The following is a 20,595-nucleotide window of genomic DNA, read 5'->3' as shown; positions in this document are numbered from 1 at the left end:
GGGTTGTTAGAAGGACGCCGGCAACCAGGGGCGGAGAGGATTTGGTGGCGAGCAGCGACACAGGCACCGGGGAGCTCCCCGGACGGGAAATCTCAGGCTCCGCAATTGTGCGGCATCGCCACCGGTCACGAGCACGCTCCTGCGCGAGGATTTGTTGTTCAGACACGATTGCATATGTATGAAGGGGACAAGATGGGCTTTGACACATAAATTAGCACTTGTCAGCTGCTCACGGGCACACTTCCCTGCTGCACCCCACTGTAAATGCTGCCTTCTTTTATGGAGAGGAAAACCACATCACGTTACCTGACAGTCACTGCGGGCAAGAGCGTTTCCTGGGAAGCCAGCAGCGAGCACGCAGCGACTAGTTTACATATCAAACCTTAAGAGGATGAATGCAATAAAATGACACAATAATTAGCAGCCAAGTGGCACTTTCCACTCCTGTTTTATCTGGGAATTTGGGAATGACAAAGGACAAGGTTGATGAGACCTCGGGCAGGGCTTTCTCTGAGAGATTGGGTGACTCTACGCAACAGCCGCGGGGGTTCATTTCACTCCAGCCAGGGGCTTTCAACGGGGGTTCATTTCACTCCAGCCAGGGGCTTTCAACGGGGGTTCATTTCACTCCAGCCAGGGGCTTTCGAGCCGTCACCTCCCACGGCACAGCTCACCCTGCTCCTCTGCCCGCGTTGGCAGCAGCGGTAGCTGCCCTCCGTGCTAGGCACGGCGCGCACCTCATCCTGCCCGAAGTTCCCCGAGGGAACAACCGCTCCTGGATTTTGACCTCCCATCATCGTAGCCCACCACCACCTCACCAGGGCTGCACACGAAGGCAACCTCACACGAACGCGCATGCTAGCCAATGCATACACACACCTCTGCAGCCACACATGAACGCACGGGGCTCTACATCCGTAAGAGAGAAAGGACCAGTTCTCTGAACAGCCCTAAAATCCTTCCAGCGACCAGCTTGAGCAAAAGTACCTCTGCCGCAACCATCTCAAAATGTACCAGAATTACAGAGTTTTTTCATAATTCAGCCTGCTAGCAGCATTTCTAGCATGTTGCTTGTGTGCAAATCACAATGAGAATAGCTGAACATGCTGTTATCCCAGGGGAAGTTCAATTATTTGCGTTCCTGCAGGATCTACGTGCCCCAAGATTCAATTTAAGCTCTGGGGTACTCTCAAAGCTCCAAAGACTGCTTAGTTTCAGCTCAAGTCAAATATCTTCCCCTGCCCTCGCCTTGAAAGATGAGAGTGCTTCATTGAAGCGCTGGATTCACCCAAACTCAAGCCCATAGTTCCTGGAGAAAGAACATCCCCAATCACCAACCTGGGTATCATTTATGAATTACAGCAGACACACTGCGAGCTCATCCGTTGGGCAGAAAAAGATTTTTCTCTTCAAGCACCATCATACACTAACAAATTGGGGCATGACACTACTGTGGGAACTGCCTGCAGCTGGGAGCCAGGCTGACAGCAGGCTCCAATACAACAAATCCCATGTTCTTAACCTGGAAAGGGGTTTTTTTTCCCCTTTTATCCTGTTTTTTATTGCTGCTCTTATTTTTATCCCAAGAGGTTCTCAGCCCAACATGCAGGATTAAAGCCTTTGACCTGGAGTCTGGGGGAACCCAGTAAATATTCTTACCATATTTATCTCCATCTTCTCCTTTGGCACTGATCCTCCTGCCGAGCACTTGGATGTGTTTCCCACTTGTCCTGCTGTAGAGCTGATAGAGCCGAAGCTGCTTCCTGCTCACGTCGTCCCTCGCTCGCGTCTGGTTCTCCACGTGTATCCGAAAATCTACATTCTCCTCGGCAGCAAACATCTGAGAGCGGATGGGGAGCGGGGAGAGAGAAGAGAACAGGCCATGAAACAAAAGAAGCATCTTGGACAGAAAGACTGCACGCCAACCTGCCAACGGGCATGTGGCGCAAGAGGACTCGGATTTGGCTGCCCTTTACTTGACAGCTGCGGCCGCGGTATCAGGCACTCAACATGTAATTCTAGCCAGAGCTGGCTCTCAACAGTAAACCAAACCTGGGTTTTTACAATCAAACTCTGGGGGTTTTTTGAGTAAAAACTTCTGCTCGGTCCTGCTTTGATTTAATCCCGGTCAGCCATGCTGGCCATAAATCAGGCTCTCCTTTGCATATACGTAACCTCTACCAGGTTACACAGACATGTATGGGAAAAAGGGGATGGACAACTCCATTTTAGAGAATTCGTGCTTCACCTTCAGCAGCTGCATTGATTCCCTGGATTAACTGCAGGGAAGAAGTCAAGGGAAAAATCTATTTATGCTGACATTAGCAGACTGGACTCTAGCTTTGCACAGGCATAAAATCTACTACAATGAAAGTGTCATTTGTACACGGGCACTCTTCAGCCTAACTTTTTTGCCAGCTCTGCTTTTCAACGAAGCCAGTTTATTGGTGGCCATCTACGGATGCATCTCTGTCCGCCTCAACAGGGCCATGGCTTGGGGAGAGATCACGAGGACCAGCGAGAGCCAAACCAGCACATCCAGCTGCGAGGCCATTATCAGCAGGGGTCTGATCGCTAGAGCCACTTCATCTGTTTTTTTCTGGCCAATGGATTAAATTAACCGTAGTTCACTACAGCCTTCAAATATTACCAGAAACTTTCTTGGACACATCTGCCCTTCTCTGCAGATCTTGTTTCCTATCTTAACTGTTCCCAAGAAACACCAAAACAGGATTCCTGCTTTTGCTTCCAGAGTCACCCATGCCTTGCCCAAGGCCAGAGGACCAGACAACCCAGGCGTTCTCAAGATGCTCTCCCAAAGGGGAGCCTGGGCAGCACGCGCCCAAAAGCACTTCACACCCAAACAATACAAAAGGCCAGAAATTGCTCCACGATCTGTCCCCGGGAGCATTTGCACCACAACATCCACGCTGCCCACTCCGAGCTGACAGATGGACAATATTTTGGTGGCAGGCTCCTCCCTTCACAGGACAATAAATCATTTGGAAACCAAAAGATTATCGAGTGGCACACACACAAAACCACTGCACAACTGGCAATTTTTAATTTGACCAAGACAAAGGCCATTCAAAGTCTACTCATTGTTGGTGAGCTCTAATGCTGTGTACCACTTGCGTGTAAGAGACAAAATAAGAATCACATGGGAATGCAGTGATGCCTAGGTTTGGGACTGGCAGAGGAACAACTATGCCTAGCAGAGTTACTACTTCTTCTAACACGTTCCCACTACAGCATGCTTTTCCCCCTAGCCTGCAAGCAACAGTGTTCTGATATATTGATGTAGGGATGGAGCTGGGAATGCAAATGAAAAAGGGTCAATAAATCCTCATTCAGGTCAATTGCAGGCTAAAACACATAAGAGCAAGTGGCCACAGAGCGCAAAACAGCCCCGCTCCAGCCTCCTGCATATGTCGTCTCATACCAGCAAATGTTTTGAAGCCAAATACTCCCTGAAAGTCAAAACCTCAAAAGAACTTTTTAGCATTTCAAATTATCAAGTAGACACGCAGATCAGCAGCAGGAGGAAAACTTCGGGCCGGCAGTGCTGCTTAGCACCAGAGCTTCACTAAGCAACCCAAACAAAAACATTATATTCAGCACAGTGGCAACAGCAATGAGGTTCACAGGGATGTTGTGGGATCGCCTTTGCTGCCCTTATTAAATGCTGGGATTATGCTATTTGAATCCCAAGTCCTAGGAGAGAAAGCAATTTAACTCTCTTCTTTTACTGTCAGAAGTCAGGAGGAGACTGCAGGAGCTAACCGCACAGGCTGAGCAAAAGGAGACTCGGGGCAATGCTGGGTCTAAACAGACATTCAAGGTGACGACAGGGGTGACAGACAAGAATTACACAATTAATCGTAGCAACATTTCCCGCTCTCAGAAAACCGTGCAGCAAGAAGCCGTGACCCAAAGCTGAGGACGCGAGAGGAGAAGCAGCCGCGGCACCTGCCGGGAGGGTACCGCGGGATGCTGACGGAGCTCCTGGCTGTCACGGAGCCAGGCTCTGCTCGCTCTCCTCTCCCAAGGCACCGCAGCTATGTCTGACAACAGCAAGCAGGACTTGGCTTTTGGCACGAATAATGTTAATTTCTTTTTTTCTTCCTACATCTCTTCTTGCTTTCAAGTGATATGGTTGCGAAGCATGCTAAACGACTAAAAACAGAGATGTTCAAGTAATGTTGACAGTCTGCCTCATACCCACAAAAGCAAGGCTATTTGCAGTTAAGATTCCGGCTCCATCATTTTAAGATTTAAAACAGATTTTAAATCAAGATGACGTCATTACATTGCTTTCACCACATGTTAATGAATTTCACATTTTTCTAGGAAAAAAAAACAAAACAGGTGGGATCTGAAGCGGGGGGAAGGGCAGGTTGCTTTGCCTTCTTGGAAACTTCAAACAGAAAAGGCAATCTGTTTTCCAAAACATGTTTTAATTCTCTCTCTTAATTGCCTCTTGAGCACTCACACCGCAGCAGCCCCAGCCCGTAGCCGCAGTGCCTGCGTGGACTCTGGAGCGCCCATGGAGCCATCTTGCACCGTGGTCAGCTCCCAACATGCCACAAACCCTCCGGCGCATGTTTGTCACGGTTCTCCTGCCCAAGGTCAGCTAACGCAGCATCTCCTCCCGTCGCAAGACGGGCACGCTGCAGCCCCGGGGGATGATGTCTCTTCCTCCCCCAGCCGAGGGCCGGGCTGGCGTCACCCACAAGCCCAACACCTTCTCCAAGCCCAGCAGCAGCCTGACGCGGGGATCGGCAGGGGACACCGACTCCTGAAATAAAGTCACACCGAGCACGTATCACCCCATCGCTTCCGCAGTGACAGGTCCAGCTCTAACCCAGGGAAAGAAATCCTGGAGGAGGAACGTGCTCCAGGTTCCGCTTGCAGCTGACCTGTCCCCTGGTCAAGAAGCCGTGGTCCAGAGCAGCAGTGAAACCACCAGGACTTAGCTGCCTGCTCAAAGATAAGCACACGCTTCACCACTCTGCTGAAACGGGATGCTCTGCTGGAGCGTGGCCAAGGTGAATTAGCTGTGCCAGCCTGGGCTGCATCTGGCCCGCAGCAGAGAGTATCAATACTCCAAAATAAAATTTCATGCGGTGTCAATTTCACGAGATAAAACCTATTTGATCATTGCTGAAATCCATTCTCACAATATCCCTCCCCTAAAGAGTATACTCCTTCAAGCAGATAACTTTACTGAGATAAGAAAGTCCATTTATATATACCATAAGAGAGACTCTCTTTCATAAATCTCAAAAAAATTAGTAACATATGCCTCCTTCGGTAACTGATCGCCAACACTCACTCAGGAAGGTCACCTAAGACCAAGTCCATCCACCCCCAAATACACTTCCGTAACAATCACGACCACACAAAAATGAATGCAGAAACATCTTTAAGTTCCAGCCCCACTTGAAATCTTAAGGGCTTGACTTCTGTTCACCAAAGCAAAAGGAAATCTTTTTTTTTTACTATGAATATGTTATTACCGCATATAAAAATATCATACACAAAATGACCACCTTTTTTTTTTTTTTTTTGCCTTTCAATCTGATCATCCACGCATCCGTGCTGTAGGTAGTAAAACCTACAGACTCTGGATCCAGAGTTCAGCACAACAGGTCCTCAAAATGAACGGCTGGTTGCACCTTCTAGCTCCCGACCAGCAATGTGCCCTGTGGGACACTCTCTAGGGACAGGAAAAGGATTTCCTGCATTACTTTATCTCCTCCAGCATTTTCGTGAGATTTGGGGTTGCATTGTGGTCTATTTTGCAAACCTATCCAACTGGTATAGGCCACTGTCTACGCAGGACAACTTCAGCAACTCAGGGTAGTGGGTTTCACAGAACTCATCTCATTCTTTGCCAATGGTTTATAGTCTGCAAAATCACCGTTGTTAAAACAGAGCATCAAATTTGGTTTCATTTTTATTCTTCCCCTCTTTGTCTTTTCAATCAGTTCCTCATCCATTTATTATTTATTTATCACTACATCTTTCAGTGATGATATACAGCTACAAAGAGATCCTAAAAATACAGTTGGCAACACAGAGCTTATGCAAGGTAATAACCACCATTCCTGTTAAAAACAACCATCACCTCAAGCAACTGATGCACCAGAAATGCCTCACTGAATGCATCAGAAATGCCTGACACCTGAAAAAGAAGAAGTTCTCCCTCCTCTCTGTGGTACTTGCCCAATCATTCAAGGTAGGTGCATTTAGTCCTACTTCCTTTCCAAAGAGCCACAGAAACCAGAAACGACATCTGTCTTCAGAGTGCCCACACTGGGAGATTTTCAAGTGCTTTTTTTGCCAAATGATTCTCAAACAATGAGTGGATTTCATTTTAAATGGCTTTACAACGATCCTGCAGCTTAAAGAATGACTCTCCTATTTGTTAAATCCCAGATGGAGGGCAAGGGAAAGACCATTTTGCTGATGCAGCCTAAGGTTTCACCATTAAGTAATCCAAGAAATGCTCAAAACTGCAAAAGCCTCTGACAGCAGCACTGCGGTGTTAGTCCTACACAAGCTTGTGACACACGTCTGCGAACACCGATACCTGGCTGTCAACGGAAAGCAATCGCAGCCCTGCCAAGGTCAATGAAACCCTCGCGGTGCCAAGCCATGTTTACGGGATTTGGTTTTCCATCCAACCAACCTCTACGCACTTGGAATTTTCTATTTTGAGCTTTCCAGTAAAAGGGGATGTTAATCTGTTATTGTTCATGTCATAAAGCGTTACAGCATGAGATGTCCAAGGCCCACAGCATGGCCAAGTTAGCTGGGAGCTGGACTTCAGAATTTCCTGGTTGTTTTCTTTTCATCCTACAGAGCCTCCAAGCCTCATTAGAGAGCAAATCATATGTCATTCCCAAAACTGAACTAGGAATACAAAATCCCTCTCCTTAAGGGCCGTACCGATTGCAAAAGATAAACAAATCAAGCTATTCAAAGTCCTTTCAAACCCCATCTGATAAGCAGGAAATACTTATTACCTTTCAGCCATCAAATCAACCAAATATTAATGATTTTCTCCATGACCTTCTAAACACATGAAAGTTAACTCAATAAGGTCAACAAGAGGATATCCAAGACAGATCTCTCTCAAGTCCGCAAAGGCAAGTAACAAACCACTTTGCTTCCATGACTTTGGAAAAATTCCTCTATGCCAATTACAGCAGGATTTGCTAGCTCACCATGACAGCCATCCTCAACATACAGTGAAACACAATGCACTCGTCTGCTGCTTTTTCCTCCTCTTAACTGCAAAGTCAGTCCATCGCCGGGATATTGTTACCTTCAGGTTACAGAGCCTAGTTCAAAGCCAGACAGAAATGGATGTGCGCTGCTTTGACACGTTCACTTCTTTGGCCTTAGAAGCACATTCGGAAATTCATCTAACACAAAGCGGCTCTATATTCAGATGTGCAGCAGGAACCTGGAGCGAAGGGAAAGGGTACTTTGGAGTGAATCTCTATGCATCCAACGGGAGAGAGGCTATGGCATGACAGCGTCAGAATTGCACAAATGTAACTGAGCCTTTCAAAATAACAGAACTTAGACCTTTGTTGTGGTGTTTGTTTCTTCCTGCTCTCCACAGAAAAATATTTTTTCCTTGAAAAATAAATATCCAAAAACCTAAGTTGCACTCTCAGTCTTGGGAGATGTCACCTTGGATGATGACTGTGTACCCTCCAGGACACACTGTGAGAAAAGGCAAGACAGTGCACCATGGAAGTGGTTGTTCAAAAAGATGCAGACATGAGACTCCGCAAAAGACTCCACCAATGGCATTTACAAAGTATTTCACTTGAAATGCTTTTTGATATTATATTTTGGTGGGAAAAAATATTTCATTGGACAAGCATGAATGTCCTATTTAAAACCCAAAATGCCAAAAGATCTCGCTCCACAAGAGCTGTACCACTCTGTAGCCCATTCACAGATCAAGTCATGAACCATTTTTTGTCTTTGCTTCCTTAGAATGCTGTCTCAGAAACACTTCCCTAATATTCTCTGCCTTAATTTTCTACCTTGTATATTTACATCCACTTTACATCTGTTTATTCTTGTACCAACAGCGTCCTCCAGCTTGAATAATACTTTTCCCCCTTGTGCTTCTTCTTGCGATGTGTTCAGGCTATTCCCTGTCTCCCCTCTCTCCCCAGCCTCCATTTCACCATGCTGGGAAAGGAAGAAAGCCAAGCACCAGACCACCTCCACCTCCCCTTCCACACCCGCCCTCGTCGCAGAGGAGCTCCTGCCCGCACCGAGGATGGGTGCCAAAAGCTCTCCCTCGGCTTGGGCCCACGCAGGAGACATCAGCCCACCACAGGGAGAAACCCAGAGCTCTCCCCACTCCTGCAGAGATACGCTCTGAAATTGAGCCCCTCATTTCTTTGACTTGAGCACTTTCAAGTTGCTGCAGTACGTGAAATTCAAGGAAGTTTGCTCTTTGTTTAATGCACTAAGTGAAGTGCATATAGGGATGGAGCTGGAAAGGAGAAGGAAACGGGGTGACGAGGGGGTCGAGCCTGCCCGTCCCTTTGGATTTCAGAAATGTTAAACAAGACCCAAAGAGACGATGTTTCCAGGGCTTGGAAGAGGGGACATACAGCTCAGCGAGGTGACACATACTTGGATCCAAAAACTGCTCTGCAAGCGGAGCCTCCTTTTCTCCAGAGAGCTGCCTGCTGCATTCAGAGAAGCCATACATTAAGTCTCCTTGGGCAGCGTCAGACCTTCGTTCTCTCCGAAACACACGGCCCCTCAGAAACAGGGCTCTTGCTCAGCCAAACTCCCCAGCATCTCCCCGAGATCCCGCCGGCTTTCCAAGCCGTGTACCACTGCTACCCAGCTCCCCTAAAGCAACGTGTCCACCGACCCTCGGATGGCAGACAGCACTGTTACTGAGCCTGGTATGAAAAACCATGAGGAAGGCAGGAGGGAGTGCCAAAAAACTGGAACCTGAGAGAGCTTGAGGAAACGAATGTTTTATGGCCCATCAGTCAGTATTTGGCCATTTTCTAGGGAAAGATGATGCCGCCTTTGAGAAAACCAAATTTCTCCTTTTGATGATGGAGTGAGCCTCAGCCAGAACTGTGAAAACGCACCATTTGTGAGATGGTGACATTTTAAACTTGTTCCACCCTGGGAAATGGTTCAGTCTGGGGAAGAGCAGAGTTTCAGCCTTGATTAATGACTTTTAAAACCCCAGCTGTACTCGCGTGCAACCAGAGGAGGGGAAGGTACCTCCAGCCAGCGCTGCCTGCCGGCGCAAAGCCCGGCACGAGAGTGTTGCTGAAGCGCTGCAACGCAGCTCTCTCAAACGGGCTCCGGCACCCCGTCCTCCGCATCCCCACCTGCATCTGCCCATTCTCACCGATTCAGAACCAGGTCACTGGCTGCAGCCCCCAGGTCACATTATTAATATCATTACCATGAGCAACAGCAGCTCAGCGGTCTGCAAGAGGGAGCCCACCCCTCCGGCGTCCACCTCCCCTCCCCGCAGGAGCCTGCGTCGTGCCGTGGTGCAGCAGCACCGAAGGGGCCAGGACCAAGCCACGTCCCAGCACCAAAAGGCACCTCTTTCCCAGTGGGACAAGCTCCCGCTACCTGTGCTAACCAAAGGAAATCAGCCCCGTGCATCTTGGCTGCAGGGGTATCTGCAGGACGCTGCCTCTCGCCACGAGCTCTTGACAGTTTTGATTCTCCGGAAATATAATTCAGACCTTAATTCTTTTTCTTATTTTTTCTCCAGTTGCATGTATCTTTTTTTTAAATTCAGGGATGGTATTATTTTACTACAGCTATCAATCAGGCAACGAGCAAGCAGGGCCTTTTCTTTCTTCCTTTCTTTCTTTGTCATTCTTTCTTTTTAATGCTTGTTATATCTCTGCTATATACTTCCTCTCCACACAGAAATATCCCTTCAAAGCTTGATATTATTGAGCAGCTTTCAACCATGCCCAGCAGAGCCATGTATTCTCTGCATTTGTCTGGCCTTTGTTTCTAGGAATGAAATACCAATGGCTGAACAGTGTGACTTCATTTCACGCCTTCATTCCAATACTTGTTCTATTTCTATCCCACTGGGCCAAACTCACCTATTGTGAGACCTCACCGATTTCAATTACATCAGGGATTAATTTGTTCCATTGCGTTGAAGCTGTTAATACAATCCTTGCTGGCTCTAGATTAGAAAAGGCACGGTGGAGACCTCCCTCGCAGGCAGTGTGTTTAACAGCGGTCTTGATCTTCATTTTTGTTCAGCGGTGGGGTTTTTTTTTTCTTCCCTTTGTGCCCCTTTGCCCCTCTTTTCACAATCTTCCCCTTCCTTTCTAAATTGCCCTTATCAGAACTGGGTGGTCCACTGCGACTGGCAAAACGTCGCCTTCCAAAGCCGCTGCCCAGGGCTTGCGAGGGAGGTCGGCGCTGGAAGGAAGGTCCGGCCTGAAGCCACCCGACGCCACGCAGATGTGACCACTCCAGCCTTGGCACCTCATCTCCCCCAGGACGATTTCGAAGGGTGACTGCAGGTCCACACACACCCAAAGGCATCTGCAGGTGCTCAGTTCTGCAGCTCCGACCGCTGGCCGACCATCAGTCGACCGAGGTCTCGAGGGGAAAACTGGGATCCTCCATGTAGCAGATCGACCCGTTGCGACGCACATTTGACAAGTAACTCTGGTTGTCCTTTCTGGGGTTCCCAAACTGGGACACAAGATCAGGACAGAGCTTTAAAATGTCCAGCCCTGTGGTCTCATGGGATATCTGTGATACCAGTTCAAGGCGATCTCAGCAATCCTGACTCAAAGTTGTCATTCATCCATGTGATTTTGTCTCAGGAAGAGATACTGGACGCAGGAAGACTGAGGGCCCATGCGGGTGCAAAGCAGTTTTGCTTTGCTCGAGTGCTATGGCTCTATCCCACAAAACCCACTGCTTGTCCATTTTAAAAAAATCCAACAAGATCTTAGTGAAACTATATTTTTAGGAAATAGTGTGATGATTCCAGAATAATAAGAAGGGGAGTTTCAGAAAGATAAGTAGGGGAAAAAAACAGAGGATATTAAAATAAAACCAAACAAACAGCTCAAACAGATTCCTCCCTTGCTTACCAAAATACATTAAATTTCCATGGTGGTTTCATGAGGTCACCTCAGGCTTTCATGGGGCATCTCTGTGCAGCCTGGGCTGCAGGAAGTTGCAAGGGTTAATGCCGTAGCTGTCAAATTGGCCAGGCAGAAGTTGGACATTCTGTGTTTCAGGGCTCCAGATTTCTTCCCATGTTCAGCACCCGGTTTTCCAAAATGTACAACAATCCCATTTACTACTGCACTAATTATTTTTATTTTTATTACTGCAAGAAACCTAGGAATAAGCTGAACTAGTATCACCCAACTGTTTATTTAGCTCTGCCACTCACCGTAGACCTTGGCGGAGCCATTCAGGAACAGGGTGAAGGCCCCACTGCCCCACCTGCCATCTCCCACTCCAGCCACCCACTCAGGTCTCATCCCCTCTGGTGCCAAATATTGCCTGAACGGCACTGCCTTGTAACTACACGGCCTGGACCCGGGCAGCGTCTGACCACGGCAACCCAAACCTCGGTGCCAGCAGAAACCCTCGCACCTCCCAGGACCAGGACCTCACTGCACATACGTTGCTCTGGACACGTCCTACCACGCAGGCCAAACCCACCCTGAGACACACAGCCCACGGAGAGAAGACAGGATCGGCTCTGGAGGACGTGTTACACTACAACAGCCTTCACAACAGTCCTGATCTGCAAAAACCACTGCTTCCACAAGCCTAAGCTTTCCAGAATATTCCCCTTTACACCTGAAATCTCCTACCGTGGTTTCTCCCCAGATGGTTTTGCTGGGGAAGAGCTAAGCTCCCACCATCGCCACTTCACCACAGGTATTTCTGACACCGTCAAGTTCAGTGACGGCAAAACAAAACCCAAAACAATTCCCCCCCTTCCCACCATGCCTCCCAAGGCGTGCACTCTTTGCATGGGGGGGCGGGGGGGGTCAATATTCGTTAATTCCCCACAACATCCTTCAGGCTTCGCACGGGCCATGCGTGACTCACATTCCCTGCATGTCTCTGTGCTACTGCCACCGCTCCTCCCTGCTAGCACCAGGACGTAAATATCTTTCAGAAGTAGTTTCATGCCGTGTCCCTCCTCGTGGCACAGGTATCGCTGCAAAGAAAACTGCAACAAGGCTTTGCAGAACAGCCCCCAACCAACCCCTGTGAGATCATGGATCCACAAAACCAGCAGTTGGATTTGGGGAGCTTGGCATGTTACAACTGCCTTCACTACCTTAACAAAAGAAAAAAAAAAAGTTTCTCTTCTTTATGCAGAAAAAACTCCTGCTGAAACAAACTGCCCTGATACGCAGGAATTAAAACCCTTCAGCGATTCAAACTGTTGCAAGTAGTTGTCTATTAGTGTTTTTGAGCAGTTGAAACAGGCATTCAAGAAAGAAAACCTCGAGAGGAAACCGTAAAGTCTCTCCAGCCCAAAACACACTAAGAGCAAACCCGGCCTCCGACGAGGCAGCAGCGCAGCAACCCGTGCCTGAGCACGTATCACCCGCGCGGCGAGCTGCGGAGGAGGTCCCTTTTGAAGCAGACCCAGCAGCAGCAGCCAACTTGCTCCCCCACAACTTAAAAGCCTTCGTGCAAAGCACAGGGAGCTCCGCAAAGGTGAGAAATAAGGGTGAGGGGGCTGCCCCTCCCCTATCCCCGCTCGTCCCTGGGGTGCTGCCAGCCGAGCCCACGGTTTGTCCCCATCGCCCGCGGCTCCTCACCCCACTTCACATGCGGCGGTGGAGGAGCCCGGCTTGGCCACCCCGGCTGGGTTGCAGCAGAGACCGGGGCAGTCCTCCCAGTGGGGTGCTCCTGGGACAAAAGCTGCAGGCACCCCACTAAAAATACTTACCAGCAATTTGTTCATCTCTTCAAACGAGACCTGAGCCCAATTACTGAAAAACCTGCCAGGTTCAAAGCACTCCCGACCTTTTCTCTCCTTCCCTCCATCAGCAGCAGCTTCCTCCCGGGGCAGATGCTCCAGGTGCAAACCCGTTTGGCCATGGCAGTAGGGCAGAGCGGAATCCCCAAGCCCACTCCCCTGAAACCGCTCAGGGGTTTTCCAAATCCCGGGAAAAAGGCAGAGTCATTCACCCCTAGGACTTACAAAGCCAGTTTAAAGCATGGGCCCATCAGGTCCAAGGTGACATCTCTGGCTCTTCTGCTCGATACCAGCCCAGCTGGGACCTCCACGAAAACAGGAGCAAAAGCACAAGACATGGGAAACCCAAGCGATTCCCGGGAAAACACCACCATCAGAAGGAGACAGAAGGTCACCAGAGACCGCTCTCCCCATAAAAGAAAAACATTTGCAGTGACAGCACTGCAGCAGCGAGCCGATATTTACCCCTGTAGCTCCTTTCATCCCAGTCCCCTGACATTGTCCAAGGAACACAGAGTTCCCTGCTCCCACTGCAGAAAAGCAACTCCCTCTAGGGTAAAACATGGCAACTGCCGAGCAGCGCACATGAGTTCAGGGCAGGATTTCCAAAACACCTTTTTCCATTGCATTTGCAAAGAAAACAGAGACGTGGCTAACAACTATCTCCCTGGACGGTAGCTCCCAAGCGCTGGTCTCACATGAAAGGTGGCTTCTCCAAAAGCACACAGCGGATTCAGCAGAGGTGCCTGGAGACTCTATCGAATTATCCCATGCCACTTTTCTTCTGTCGAGTTTCCTCTCTGGAAACCTTTTACTAAGCCCCAACTGGTCCTGCTCCTGCTTCTTCTGGCAAGATAACACCTAGTGACCCTACACGGGAATGGTGCCGAGGGGAAAGGGACTTCCTCAGGTGTCACCGCTCACGCATCCCGTGATTTGGCAGCCTCTACACAGTGCTGGGATATAAGAAAATGGTTGTGACCAAGGACAGGGAGGTTAATCCATCGAACAATAACTGGAGGCCAATCGGGGGATTTATTGAAATGGCAGGAATCATTCTGCTGGGAATGCTTGTGCTGCTGATACCTCACTTCTGCCTCGCGTTCATTCCCACTAGCCTGCCTCCAGTTTTTTCATGCCTGCTTTTAGGACTGGCTGACATTAGCTGTTTGAGACCCCAAATCCCTCCGACAGCTTGCACCCTCCCCTCCTACATTTCAAGTTTGTCTTCTCCATCGTTCAACTGAGCATCTTCTTTACTCCCACCATCTCCAACGGCACCGCTCTGAAGGGAGACGTTTGCAGGTTCAGGGCAAGTGTCAAATCCATGTTACAGAAACTACCAAAACATCACTGGAAACTGGTAAATACACAACAGCCTCAATGGTTACATGTGTCCTGAATACCAGCCTGCTAATATCAGTTATTGAGGGGGAAAAGTCCAGTCTCTCTGGGCTGATCTCTCTTTCAGAGCCTAATTACAACACCCGACGGGGATGCCCAGCCTGGGGGACAGCGTCTCCGGGCTCTTCACCCTGGCCCAGTGAAATAAAGCCGGTGACAGCAGGGCTGGTGTTGCTGAACGTGGCTGACGCGTGGCAGCATTACGAGGGGTCACTGCGGACCTGCCCTTCCCCAAACACCAGGCTGAGCCGAAGCTTTGTGTCAAAACAGGAAAAGGACTTGTATGTGAGGAAGATCTCTGCAAACTTTAAGCTGTGATTCACAGAGACGGTGACTTCTCCTCAGCTCTAAAAACCCAATAAAATACCAACTACCACTGGGCATTTCCTTTTCTCCTTCCAGTTCCCATGTGTCAGTGATGCTAGCAGTATGTAATGACATATTCTCCGTCCTTGGACTTCACCCACCATATCCAAATAGTCAATCAGACGAGCCCTGACTTGGGGTACCGTTGGAAGAGCCAGGGGCACAACCCTTGCTCTTTAAAAAGCAAAGTACACAGCTATATCAAAAAACAAAATTCACAGAAAGGGGACAGAGGGGACGTAAGAGTCACGTGCCCTGTTCACGCAGGGGCCACAGATGCCCAGCGCTGCTGTGCCACAGGAAGGCTTAGGTTGGGAAATGCCACTGGAGGCTCCTGAACAGGAGAGAGCAGGGAGCTGGGACAACAGCACAGCACAATCTAGCAGGAGACCAGCTCCCAGGAAAAAGCCACTGCAGCCCTCTCAACCCACTGGGACTTGTTAAAGGCAAGGTCCTGGGGTAACAGTGTTGAGGAAGAGCGGTCAGGGTGAAAAGTGGAGTAGGCCAGCAAATTACCTAAAAATAAAGGGCAATTTGTGGAATCACAGCCATGGAGATGAGCACCCCCTCCCTGTCCTTCAAACAGCTTTTCCACATTTCAGTTGCACACTTTGCCAACACATTGCTGATGAGTCTCCTTTTCCTCTCGCCAAGTTACCATGACCAAGCACCTGCACTAGTAGAGTTGTTCCTGCGTAGTTCTCTTCCCATGTACATGAGAAACATCTCTATTTACAAAAGTCTTGCAAGCTATTTCTGGAACGGGGCTTTCAAGAGATGATTTTGATCAGTAATTCACTTATTTGAAACATAAGAGGCAAAATTTCCTTCGTCTCTGCAAGGGAGGTATTTTCTTTTGATCTCGCTTTAAGCTTTGCTTGCCTTGCAAAACCTATTTCATGAAATGTAAGGCAGGATGGAGCTCTCTGGATGTCCTCTGAACCCCAAATACATCACCATGGGAGCCCTGCTGACATAGGAGGTGGACAGAACCAATTTCCATCTGAAAATGTGCTACTTACTTTAAATAAATCTCTTCAAATCAACTTACCTGGGCAGACCCACTTCTATTTAGCAAAACTCAATTAAAATCATCATTAACAACAACCTTTTCCATTTCCCATCATTTCTCCAGGGTGGCCCTACCTGAAACCACGATCTGAGATGCCACACAGTACCATGCTGCAGAGCTTCCAGGAGCCATCAGCAAAGCACAATTTCACACCGAAACCATCCCCAGTGTAACACCAAGACGTTAGAAAATGGCTTAGAAGTTCACGTTCAGTGAACAAAACACACGGCCAGCTCCAAAAGCTTCAAGGGAAAACACAAGAGACAGGAACCACCTCTTTCTCGGTGTGAGCACCCAAGATGCTCCTCATCAAGCCCAGCGCTCTCGCAAGCCCGCGGAGAAGCTGCCAACCCGAAGGCGGTCAGCAAAACGAGGACTGAGAGGGAGGCGAGCCCCGAAGCTGGGCATCCCCCGGCCCCTGCCCGAAGGCGTGTTTGAGGAGTTATACTCCTGCACCTCCCAATTCACTGATGCCCTCCCCAAAACAATGCTCCTGTACCATCGCCGCTGCTTTCAGCCTGCCGCATGCTGCCACGCGCGGTGGCAGAGTCCCCTCAGCCACACACGGTGACACGCTGCAAGAACTGCCGGCGCCGTCCCGGAGATGGGAAAAATGGCTTTGGAGCAGTAACTCAGTTCTGCCAGTCACACCAGCTTGGTACCTGCTAACAAAAGAGTCGAGCATCTATTTGGCACTCCCGGTTTCCCTTTATAAAAACCCGGCTGCCACAGGGTCCCCTTTCTGGGGAAGCCGGAGGTACTGCATCGCTGCCTGCTCCCGCTCGCAGCCACGTGTCTGATCAACTTAAACAAGTTACCCCCACTGCAAACCCCAGCCTGCTCTCTTGGGCTAATGGGCTCCACGAGCACTTTCACTCTGACTTACGAACTCTGCTCCAGGTGGCTCCACGGAGCACCCACAAAATCCATCAGCCGTTAAGAGGGAGCAATAAAAAATATCCCGGCTGGGTTGGTCTGTAAAGGCTCTTCGTCCACCACAGCCAGCCATCACCCCATACCTGCCAAGAGCCACGAAACTTCTCCTTCCCTAAAAGTTCTTTGAAATACATTCTCAAGCCCTATTATCTCTCCTGTTTATACCACATTATCGAGAAATCTCCAAGTAATTTATAAGCCCACAAGCTCCTGTGCTAACAGGGCAATAAATCACATTTATATACCCCGTCGCCTACTGTTCGGAGGGCTGCGGTGCCGAGCCTGCTGGCCGGTCGGTCGGCCGCGGGGCAGCAGCCACTGCCTTCCCCAAACCCTCCACCCTCCGCAGCACACGATTTGTTCACAGGAGACGGCAGTTTTGTTCCGCATCAGCCGGATGTTTATTTTTTAAGTACTCAGAGAGGATTCCAGCCTGCGTCCTACCTCACTGTGTTTTCCCCATCCGACACCGATACAAGCACACAAAAGAGGGTTTTCTTTTTACAAAATCAAACCAAAGGAGGAGGATGGTTTTGGCTATTTTCCTCGAGGAAAGAGGTTGCCCATCTAATAATCCCTAAATGGGCAGTGGGTTGCTGGGCTTTCATGTGTGCCTCCGAGCCTCCCCTTGCCATGCCAGGTCACTGGTTTTCTTTTCCACGGAGTTGCAAAACCCCTGAATAACAAGGTTTGTGCATGGAAGTGCTGACACAAACCTTAACTACAGCATCCTGAACATGATACCAGAATAAGGACGCTCCCTGTGTGGCCCAGCATATGGATAAATAAAGCATTTCAGCAGCCAGCGCCGACAGATCATAAACCTCCATGAGCATAAATACCAACAACAACCCAAAAAGATTAGAGGGCTTACGGGCGAGGCAGGCTGGGATGATTTAGAGTTGGGGTGGAAGGGTCATTATTGCTGAATAGGTGGGGGCGAGCGGGCCAAGGAAATCAATAAACCATTCTGCTCCCAGAGAAGGAAGGGGCCACACTAATTGTGCAAACAGACATTTTCCGTTTGAGGCTGGAGATCTCCACCTCACCCAACACGGATGGATGTAGGGAACTCACACCATCTTGCTGAGAAACAAGGACTTCAGCCCGAGACACGTGCCCCGGGAGCTCCATCCCTCGGAGGAGAGCTCACTTAGGCACCTCGCTGGATGCGACTCGCTGCCAGAGGCAACTTCAAATGAACGCAGACCCAGGCAATGCTCATCTCCAGCTCATTAATTTCATTTTTTGAAGTTAATATATAGTTGGGATAAGGATCTCGGTTGCTTTCAGCATCACCACCAAGTCAGAGCTTTTCTAGTGTCTGGTTCTAGCACCAAACAACCAACTGACAGGTCCTGCCAGCACCGGTTATCTTCAAGGGTCAAAGACAAGCTTTGGGACCAACTTCACCCCTGATAAAATAACCATGTTTGCGAGTTGCCACGCTTGCATCGGAGGTGGAGGTGGTCCCAAAATTAGCCACAACAGATTGCTGCATCCTACAGCGAGAATGGACACAAAGCTTTGCAGCCGGGTGTCCAGGCACACAACTGCTGAGCCACAGAGTTCAAAGGCAGCAAGCAATTTCTCCTTTGCCTCTTCGCTCTTCTCCTTCCGTCCTCCCCATTCCCAATTCTTCTACCTTTTTTCCCCACTTTCTTTCTAGGGAACAGAGCAATGGCAAGAGACACCAGCTTCAGGGAGTGAAGACCCTTTATAAACAGAATAAATACATACTATACAAATAAATAACTATTTGTACCTAATGGGCCAATGTACCTAAAAGCCCATCTTTGGGACATACCATAGGAGGTCGTTCAGGGAACCAGCAGACAGTGGCAATGCCCGTTATTCCCGTGAAGAAACCCAAGTTCACAAGCACATACAGGTGCAAACAGTGACAATCTTCATTCCCAGCTAACCAGAACTGTGAGCCGATGCTGGTGGTAAAAGTACAGGAACCTGCTCTGGTCCCTCTGCGTGAGCCAGTCTCCTCCTCTGCTGCCTTTCCAAAGATATTTAAAGAAAACGCTCTTTATATCAGTTAATGAAATAGCTCAAAACCTGCCCAGGTCATGTCAAGCTTATTGCCTGTTGTTAATGGCTTTCAACTTTACTTGGGATCTTGAGAGTTTTTAAAATCAGTAATTTCATCTTCCCTCCAGAAATAAATTCCTCAATAGTTTCACTGCAAAAGTATTCCTAGGAATGGACAATTCTGATGCTCGTGTACTAAAGACCGCACACACACAAAAAAATCAGATTAATATTGAGCCTTATCAAAAGCATGGCATAAACCATGCGTTGAATTTAATCCAAACCAAACTGTCAATCTGCCTTCAGGATCAGATATAACAAACATGTGAGCCTAGGGCCAGAAATGAAAAGCACGGTTTGTTTTCTAATAGAAGATTTGTACTGATGTCTATTAGCTGCGCTCCTGTGTGGAAATCTTCACACTGCAAATGCCAGACAATTAGGATTTCTTATCTTTCTGCTTTGCTGAGTTAGGGAAAAGTTTCATTTGGTTTTAATTAATTTAGATTGCAGGTTTCCCATTTTCAGGGAACAACTCTCAACAGTTTTGGAAAATAAATCCTTTTCTGAAACATTTTAAATAGGGGAAAAAAGAGGCGTTACAATCACTAAGGCACCTTCCGAGGTTTGGGCTGCTGCAGCTTGCAGGTACCAGGGAAAGCCCAACACGCTTTGCTGCATCCATCACCAGTCACCAGCAGTGGGGAAAAAATGCCGCCAGGGGGAAATTCAGGCCAGCTGTGGGCAAACACAGACAGGAGACCTTACAACATGAAGCTGGAGATTCCCCAACTGCCCTTTCTTTGAACCACCGGCGTTCACGCCTACAGCACCAAGATGCCATAAAGCACCGTGCCTCGGTCCAGAGCCTCACGGGCACCTGGCACACAAACGGTGCCAATGAAACAGTACGACCGGTTCCCTGTTTGGTCTGGGAACGCCTAGAGCTCCCGTTTGGTCTGGGAATGCCTGGAGCTCCCCACATCCCCAGGCCCACCACCCAGCTAACAGAGCAGCTTTGCGAGCTCAGCCTTGCTGGCCCTGTGTCAGAGAGCTAGCACAGATTTCCTTTAGAAGTGAAACCCCGCAACTTAACCTAGTGCTGTTCAGCTTCTCGGCATGCACGGCGATGGTGCACGCAGGAAAAGTCAGGCTCCTAGAAAGAAATGGAAACTGCACAAATAAATTCAATTTCTTCTTTGCTAAATTCAAATGGCAATTAAATTCCTACTACCTACTCTTGCAACAGAAACAGCACAAAAGCAAGACCGCTCCCCCTCTAGCAGACTATTCCCATTTATTTACTCCCTCTCCAAATGGGCAAACGCAGCCCGGCTGACCCAGGAGCTGGAGGCTCCGCTGCGATGGTCGTGCTCGCGGGGTCAGGAGCGAGGCTGATGCTCTCGGGGTGCCTCAGGGGCAGCCCAGTCCCGTCCCCCACCTTGCCAGTGCTTTGGTGGCTCAGCTGCTCCCGCGCAGGTTAGGGGGGCAACCCCAGCAAAACACTGGAGCAGGCACCTCATTCACCGCATCCACGTCTGCGGGCATCTGCACATCTCTTAAAAATTCAGCCCTGCAACCTAGCTATCAATTTTGCCACAAATGGGTCGGTTTGGCTTGCAGGTCAGAAGAGTTCTCTCGTAGCGGCTGAGATAATGCTATGTCAAACTCACAAAATAAATACACAATATAACCGGGGGGGACCCTCCATGCCCGCCCCGCAGACCACAGCTGGGGCTGGCCAGCGCTACCGGGC

The 20,595-nt window shown here is 49.1% G+C and overlaps 1 protein-coding gene across 1 annotated transcript in view; it reads right to left on the bottom strand.

Moving 5' to 3' along the window:
- Positions 1 to 20,595, bottom strand: part of FGF18 (fibroblast growth factor 18) — a 74,333-nt gene that overhangs the window by 42,990 nt on the left and 10,748 nt on the right. Inside the window, exon 3 of the mRNA XM_075056697.1 lies at positions 1,660 to 1,840. Within this exon, the coding sequence (XP_074912798.1) occupies positions 1,660 to 1,840 (181 nt within the window). The remainder of the gene's footprint in view (positions 1 to 1,659; positions 1,841 to 20,595) is intronic.

The sequence above is a fragment of the Buteo buteo genome, chromosome 24 (genome assembly GCF_964188355.1).
Source record: "Buteo buteo chromosome 24, bButBut1.hap1.1, whole genome shotgun sequence".
Classification (NCBI taxonomy): Eukaryota; Metazoa; Chordata; class Aves; order Accipitriformes; family Accipitridae; genus Buteo; species Buteo buteo.
Note: the sequence above shows the minus strand (reverse complement) of the source record. Positions and strands in the feature narration are given on the sequence as shown.